The sequence below is a fragment of the Dysidea avara genome, chromosome 1 (genome assembly GCF_963678975.1).
Source record: "Dysidea avara chromosome 1, odDysAvar1.4, whole genome shotgun sequence".
NCBI lineage: Eukaryota > Metazoa > Porifera > Demospongiae > Dictyoceratida > Dysideidae > Dysidea > Dysidea avara.
This window is the reverse complement of record NC_089272.1, coordinates 20,920,460-20,929,155: the sequence shown is the minus strand read 5'-3', so window position 1 is coordinate 20,929,155 and position 8,696 is coordinate 20,920,460. Positions and strand designations below refer to the sequence as shown.

General features: G+C 35.2%; 1 protein-coding gene across 1 annotated transcript; it reads right to left on the bottom strand.

The window, feature by feature from the left end:
• Positions 1-2,157: 2,157 nt before the first annotated feature.
• Positions 2,158-8,337, bottom strand: LOC136248981 (uncharacterized). The gene is made up of 8 exons (XM_066040860.1): positions 8,031-8,337; positions 6,407-7,337; positions 5,694-6,153; positions 5,542-5,648; positions 5,083-5,149; positions 4,778-4,977; positions 4,285-4,360; positions 2,158-2,334 (listed from the first exon to the last, which is right to left on the bottom strand). The coding sequence occupies exons 1-2, from the start codon at positions 8,291-8,293 to the stop codon at positions 6,470-6,472; spliced, it is 1,131 nt and encodes a 376-aa protein (XP_065896932.1). The 5' UTR covers positions 8,294-8,337; the 3' UTR covers positions 2,158-2,334; positions 4,285-4,360; positions 4,778-4,977; positions 5,083-5,149; positions 5,542-5,648; positions 5,694-6,153; positions 6,407-6,469.
• Between the last annotated feature and the right edge of the window lie 359 nt (positions 8,338-8,696).

Here is an 8,696-nt window from a genome sequence, read left to right as displayed (position 1 = left end):
AAGTGCAAAAAATAGTGTTTGATAATACCCATTTTCTAAATCATTTTCACTAAAGCTACCTTACACCTATGTATCTGGTTATAAATACAGAATGCAGCAATATGCATGATGTCGTGTGGGTAACCGCTATGTACAGTATAAACTTAATACAGGTCAATCATTGCCTTTTTAAATCCAGTCCGTACAGTGTGCTTTTACATAATGTATGATATCTTGATCACGTTTTAAGGGGTGTGGCACACTTGACACAAAAACATTTTCCTCAGCTAGAGTGATTCATACAAGACTCTACTCATAAGCTGACTAGACTGTTAGTATTGTATATTACACCCAAACGGCAGCACTCCCTTCCTTATTCCTTTAATGTAAAAACACTATGGAAGTTTGCAAAAACTGAAGAAAAAATTTCAAACATGGAAAGCAGTTTCATGCATAAATCATAGGCACAAATTACATGCCCACATTAGCTATATGCATATAATTGTGCATGCAGGGAATGGTGAGTTACTGATTGTAATTTTTTTGACACTATAATAGGCAAGTCATAACTAACATGGGGTTACATGGTAACAAGAGGTGATCATGATTTGAGTATGCATGAGTGTCAACATTGCTCTCAGTGTGGTCTACGTATATGTTTGGGACTTACAATAACTTATTATGAATCTGAAGGGATCAACCCTGTTTCCATACACAAAGCTATATTATACGTTCTGAGATATGCATGGTAATTTGAGTAATTGTAGCTTCGTGGTGTCTTATGCTGCACAAATGAAATTCTTGTCTGTTTTTTAGCTATAACTGATCATGACTGGGAGTGCAAATTCCAAAAACCCAAATTATATCTTCATTTGGGGTTTATTGAACCTTACTTGTGCTTACAGCATTGTAAATTGAAGATGAAGGCAGCCCTTCATGGCTTATCTAGCTCTGTAAACACCATCTCAAGGTGACCATGACCAGGTAATGGTGCAAAAACAGTACTCATGGATTTTATAGGGTTGGAGAAATACTGCCACAAAGAAACAGACTTGTAATTTCTGATCAAAGCACACAGTGGAATATGGTAACCTATTTAGTCAGCAATCCATTTCTGTAAGTTTGATTTTACTTACTTCTTCTTGTCCACTTTACCAGTTAGGCACTGGAGGGTGTACACAGAAGGCAGAGCCTGTACGAGGTATTTTGTGTGTGTGGAAGCCCTCCTGATATTTTCATGAAATTTTCTAAAGTATTTCCAGGATAGAATAGTGAAGTTTTGCCTGCGTATCAAATTATCTTCTTTAAAATGCAATATCCACTAACTGAGCTTACAATATTACTGCATACTGTATAATGCAAACTGTTCATGGTAGAAAAGTTGTGTGGATGCGAAAAGAGCCATATATAATTTGCTGAAAAACTGTAATGGTTTGCCGTATCATACAATATTTTTTTTACATCAAAGCTGGGTGGTGGACTGCAGTTACATACATTTGTGGTAAAATATCGTGGTTTGCTATCAATCCACGAAATCTGCAAAACTTTTTCACCTTGAATAACTTGCATTGTACAGTATTCTTCACATATAATTATCAGTACTCTATAATTGCTTTTGGGAAGTGTATAGCTAGGTATGAAGTACTCATAATCACTTTGTAACTGCTACAAAATTTTATCCGCAGCATCTCTAAGCGATTTGAGCCTATTTGAATCCATAAACAATAGTAGAGTAATTATAGTTTGACTATGTAATATCATCTTCACAGAATGTACCTATATGTAACACCTTACTCAACGTTCACTTTCATTGCAGAATATCATATGCTTTACACGAAAAATACTTTCTGAGGTGAGAGGATAAGCATGCTTAAATGTATTCATTCCATTAGAAAATTAATTAGATTCAATATACTCATTAATTTTACCACACTAGTACAGGGCTTGCTGGTTTACATAACCTGTAACCATGAGCTCATAACTTTAACTTCATTTCGTGTCCATTGTAAAACGATAAAACACATGCAATGTCCTATGCACAGATGTTTAAAAATTATATTATATCTATAAGCACCATGGACGTAATACAAGAGTATAGATTGTGAAACATGTCATAGTGCAATGTATAAAAGTTATATTATACACTATTTTTAGTCAAATACATACAACAGTATCTGTTTCAGTGCATAGGTATCCCACAAGTTAAAAGTAAACGGTTTGTTATTGTCTCCATATTTTTGTTTTTATTGTGATGTTGTGAGATAGCTGTGGCGACCAACCAAATAGTTACCTCCAAGCTGCTTCTTAAGATTTCAGACAATTGATGGACACATGGACATCTGCTAGGTATCAGTGCTGCAAAACAGAAATAAAGTAACGTTATATCAACCATAAACATGGAACATATTATATAAGATGCTCATATAAAAATATGCTTATAAGCACTTATACCCCAGTGCATGGGAGTATAAAAGTTGTGCTTTTGGATATATAACTACCATATAGCCAGACTGGTACTGCTACTATGCGATATTTTAGTTATCACCCGGTAGTGGAGCCACCTAGACTTGTTTGTGGCCATCCTAACAACTGCAAGTGACACTGCCTACCAATGGAGCAACAACCTATATGGAAGTATTAATGTTAAAACAAATTTGTGCAGCACTAAAGCCTGCAGAATTTTGCAAAAAGCATTACTCCTTTACACAGTAATACTATACAAGCGATAGTAAACCAATGTCATGTACAGTCCATGTTGAGTTTTTGCTACAGCAATCAGTCCCAGCTGCTAAGATAAAAAAACTATTTTTCTTGATACTCACCAACTCCAGTGTCTTAGACTAATGATAGCTGTTTGCTGGTCTTCTTATCCTCTTGTACACTCCCCTCGAAACCTTCACAGTAACTTAGATAAAAGCCAAGCATATCTGAAACTGCTACTTTGTGAAATCGCTCTTCGTAACCAATATATAGTGCCCCTCCAGTGCCTAGGAGGCTTATTCGCAGACAAAAGAGTGAGTACTAGTATAATAGTGACAGGAGCTTGTTGGAACTACAACTGGAAGTTACAGTAATTAATTTTCTGCATACTCTTGAGCAAGTACTGAAGCATAAATTAGTTACAACCCGTATACTCGGATGTTATCATCATTACTATACTTGTCCGAGGCAAAGCCAAGGACGAGTGTAATAACTAAGATATCATCCTCGTAACAGGGTATAACTATAACATGTAACACTTTCACACCTCATATCAAAGGAGCCACCCGGGCTACATTCTATTTGTATGCCTGAGTAGCTGAAACGTAGCCCACCTATCATCTGATTAGTATAATATGACTGGGATTTAAAATTTGACCAAGAAAACAACTCACAGGGAAAGTGTTCTGCAATTCTTGTTATCCTACGAGTTATAAAAAGTTGAATTAAGTTAGAATTATAGTGCCATAGCTTTAGGAAGTCCTTTTGATAGACTTTTAATTACGGAACACATCTTAATGGTCTGTTCATTGATGGTTCATAATGGCTCCCAGGGAAATTTGCTTTCAATTATGTTATTTATTAGATATAAACTGGGCATTCGGGGTTTACCTGATATGTACACAGTCTGGCTATTGCACATACAGTGTTGGGGTAGTTACTTTTTAAAAGTAATATATTACTTATTACTCTTTACTACAGCCAAGGGTAACGCCGTTACAGTTACATATTACTTCAAAATAAAAGTATTTGTAATATATTAAGTTACATATTACTTTTGTAAAATGTCTAATTAAAATCTTCAGAAACCCAGCTGCTTTGTGTCTTCCACCTGTATCTAGTTCCAGAGTTTGTTCTAGGTACACATCAACACTTGTACAACTCCTGTTAGCCATGTTTAAGCTGTGAACACACTGATCGCCACGAGATAACAAGGTCACGTTATTAGACTGACGATGCTCATTTATTAGAAAAGTGTCGTGCTCGCTATTTTTGATGGTTTTATCGTGCTTTTCTTGTTGCTAGAAGTTTGTTACGATGCATATGTAATATTATTACAGTAACTTGTGCAATATTATTATAGTAACTTAAAGTAACGTTAACACGAGTAACGTGTTACTATTGTAACGTGCTACTTCTCAATGTTAAGTAACGCGAGTTATAATACCGCGATTTCAGATGTAGCGCGTTATATTACTTCGTTACTTGAAAAGGTAATATTATTACGTAACGCGTTATAATTATTAGTAACGCATTACCCCCAACACTGTGCACATACATATCAGGCAAAACCTTAGTGCCCATGTTACATACAATAGAGTTTACCTGTGTCTATTACAGTTTCAGTTTGTAGTTTTGTAGTACATCGATAAGTGTGGTCCCTTTTGATCTCAACCTTCACCTACAGGATAAAAAAGAAATTTAACAATTGTACATCTATGAATACATTGTCAGGTTACTCTCAAGTTGCATATGTGATCACACTGTATAAATATGGGAAGATACAGTATGTGTACGCATGCATGCTGGTAAATCGGTCCCACAAAAGACAACATCGTCGTCTCAGTTAAAACCAATGCCAAACATGCATGCATACATTGTATTTAGTTAATTTTGGATTAAAAAGAATTTAAAATGATAATATACGTTATTTGAGTTCGGTGGTCCCACAAGAGATTTTCATCCCAGTTAAAACCTCCAGAACTGCAAAAAAACTACTATCACCATTATATCACTATCAAAATTATATAACCAAATCTGTGATCACAAGTGCACAATGTAAAATAAATTTTACCTTGAATTGTGCTAGTTTGATTACCTTTGGTAGCATAATGATGCACATCAGACGCAGGGTCCAAATCTAAGCCAGCCCATTAAGTGTCAGTTAGTACACCAGAAAGAGTGTATATGAAACAGTATGGCACTCAAGGGCTTAGTTCTACTGCTGTCTGTATTGTGATCTGATGGTGTAGCATATGAGTCCGTGCAAAACACTGCAACAGTTGCTAGGTATCAGTGCTACACAACAGAAAAAACAGCAATATTATATCAACCATCAACGTGAAACATAAATAATAGGAGCACATGTAAAATACGCTTATAAGTAATTATAATTCAGTTTACCTGTGTATTTGTAGTTTCAATTTGCAGTACTTCGATAAGTGTGGTCCCTTTTGATCTCAACCTTCACCTACAGGATAAAAAAGAAATTTAACAATTGTACATCTATGCATACATTGTCAAGTTACTCTAAAGTTGCATATGTGATCACACTGTATAAATATGGGAAGATACAGAATGTGTATGCATGCATGCTGGTAAATCGGTCCCACAAAAGCCAACATTGTCGTCTCAGTTAAAACCAATGCCAAACATGCTTGCATACATTGAATTTAGTTAATTTTGGATTAAAAAGAATTTAAAATGATAATATAAGTTATTTGAGTTCGGTGGTCCCACAAGAGATTTTCATCCCAGTTAAAACCTCCAGAACTGCAAACAACTACTATCACCATTATATCACTATCAAAATTATATAACCAAATCTGTGATCACAAGTGCACAATGTAAAATAAATTTTACCTTGAATTGTGCTAGTTTGATTACCTTTGGTAGCATAATGACGCACATCAGATGCAAGGTCCAAATCTAAGCTACACCCACACCTGTGCGTCAAAGCAGCCTTTTGGCTTAATAAAGCCTATTATAATTACCAAGTCTTAGCTCAAGCTAACCTTCAACTTCACCTAAACTGGGTTTAGCGACTTTGTACCATCCTTGTTGGTGGTTTTGCCAGTGGGCTCTCAGGCATTTGATGACAGTTGAAAAACACCACAGTATTCATCATACATAGGATCCAGAAAGTGCGTATCTCATTGCATTGAAAGTGGGAGTACTTACGCATACTTATGAAAGCAAGTGAGTAAAGTGTAAAACTCACATCCTTTGCAGCACATAAAAATATATTTCATGCATTGCACAAATTACAAAATACAGTATAACAATAAAATCAATTATCAGGGTATAAAGTGATGCAAAATTCCTATTGTAATGGTGATATAATCAATCAAGGTAGAGTAGCTGCATGGCACCTGGATTTTAGAAGTAGCACATCATCAACTTGTTTAATTTTATGCATGCTTGTGCAACCAATGCGTGTTATTGCTGAAATGGTCATATATTATAGTAGCATATGTGACCGGGCCTGCGAAAATAAGGCATGTGGACACAAACTACGTTTCTTCACACAACAGGCCATATTTCAGTACTGAAATACACTATTTGCATTCTGTAACTTGCATCATAAAGGCAATTAAATGTTTACTAAGCACTGAAAATTTCATTGCAATAGCATAATTGTACAAAAAGTTATTAGTGATGAAATTTTGAAAAATTAGGCAAAAATCATGTGCCCGCATGCCCTATTTTTGCAGGCCCAGTCACATATAGTAATATAACTATTGTGATTATATATAATTTTGTAAGATTAACATCAGTACATTTAGAAGTTTTAATAAAATAAATTATATACAAAAGTATTGATGTCTGTCATTTGCAGCCGTTTTTCACAGTAGTATTCCATGCATAGACTACTCAAAGATTCTAATGCAGGTATTTTTAAATGGCAGTCGTTAACTTGCTTTACTATTCTTCCTAAGGAATACACATCACTCTTCTTACTTTGGTTGCAGTGGCCATCAATTAGATCAGGTGCAATATGTGGATACTGCTTCACATGCTTTCTTCGTCTTGCATCAGAAGACAGGTGGTAAGATTTTGCATCTTTTATATAGCAACCTTTACCAAGATCAATCAAAATGCTGCTAACCTCAGCCCCCCGTTTGTCAATGACAACATTATTGCCTTTTATATCATTATGTAAAATAGATTTATTGTGTAGATAGCAAATTGCTGAAATAACGCCATACAAAATTTTCTTCCAATTTTCTCTGGAGAACATTTTCTCTGGATCCTTACAGCCACTGCAGCACGTGGAATGGATAGTGATCGAGTTTCCTTCAACAGCATGTAAGCTAATTATTATTGCTTTTGGATGAAAAACAGCACCATAAAGCCAAGGAAAATTGGCATGGCAGCACTGTGAAAGTAGGGTAGCTTCAACAGCAAACGTGGATTGATACATTTCCTCTTCTCTGAATACCTTAATGCAAACATCCAAATTAGCAAGTTTTCCTCGAAAGCATTTACCAAATACACCTTTACCTAAGACATGTTCTTTGTTGAACATCAGATCTTTAAAGGCAACATGCTTAACTGACTTCAGTATTCTAGATCCATAGTGAGCACAATGAATTTGGCCACTGCAGCTTGCCTTGGTTCCACAAAAAGAAGACAAATGTTTGGATAATTGGTGAACCCTAAAAGTTAAACTGCAGGTAGTTAACTAGTAGATGATTGATCAAAGCTAATTTGCATGCGCATGCATGCAATGTCAAATACTCATTAATTATATTCCAGTGCATGATTTTGTACCTATCTCATTATATAATTATAATTAGGTTTTTTTACCTGTGCAAAACTTTTTGATTAAAATTTGGATGCATGTTAGCACTTACATTGAATTTGATAAAAGATGCTTTCTACATAATTTTTATGCAGTTACCCTCCATAACTACGTACCTTCTTTTTATTGTGCAAGGTAGCTACATTTTCAAAGAGCACAACAGATACGTATACAAATCCATCCCATACTATTATAACATATTACATATTACCTGCATATGCATGTATGTATAATATAGTTACACCACTACATCTCAAGAGCTATAGTTACAGTAGCCGCGTATCTAAATATACAGAAAATTTGAATTTACTTAGCTGGCCATAATAATTTTCAATTTTGTATAAAATCAACCTGATTTAAGCTCATCACCAAGTACTTACAGACACATAGCATCAATTATTATTATTATTATTGTGTACATAAAAAACTAAACATGTGCATCTTAAGTAATAATGAAGCTGTACAACCCATCGACCCTTTAGCTAGAAGCTTTAGCTATACTTATGACGTCACGTCTATGAGGCATTGAACTAAAGCATATAGTTACCTTTTGTCCTGAGACTTTTCTATAAACTCACGATTGCTCTCCATTCCATCCTTTGCAAGCAGTAGTTCCTTTTTTAATTTGTTTAATGTTACTGTGAGCCTTTGTTTCCGTCCTAAAGCCTTCCGTGGTCCTCTGATCCTTCGTTTCTTGCGTTTTTCTTTTCGCCTTGTCCTCCGCTGTGAGTTGTCTTTCACTGATGCAGAAATCGTTTCAGATACACATTCATCAAGTTGCATATCGGCTTCTGAATTGATAGATACCATCCTTGACAGTTAAGCTACCAGCAGATTTGCATGAATTTAGATATTTGTAGCTATAGGTAGCTAGCTAATTCAGGTAGACGCGGCTCACAATACTAATACAGAAAGCCATAGAATGTTAATTGGATGATGTAATAATAAATAGGTAATGTATATAGTATCTTTGGTGTCAGACCTTCACATTGTAATGCATGCACGGCTAAAGTGCATGGTGAAACTTGTATCTAGCTAGCTATGTTATGGTATAATTGAAAGGTTCATATAGTGACGATTGCTAAATTACTACAGATCTCACGATTAGCCATAATATGTGGCTATCTTTAACAGTACCTAACACACTGTAAATTGTTTTTTTTTCTGATTTGTTATAATTTAATGAAGGATATAGGGTACAACTAAAGGCACA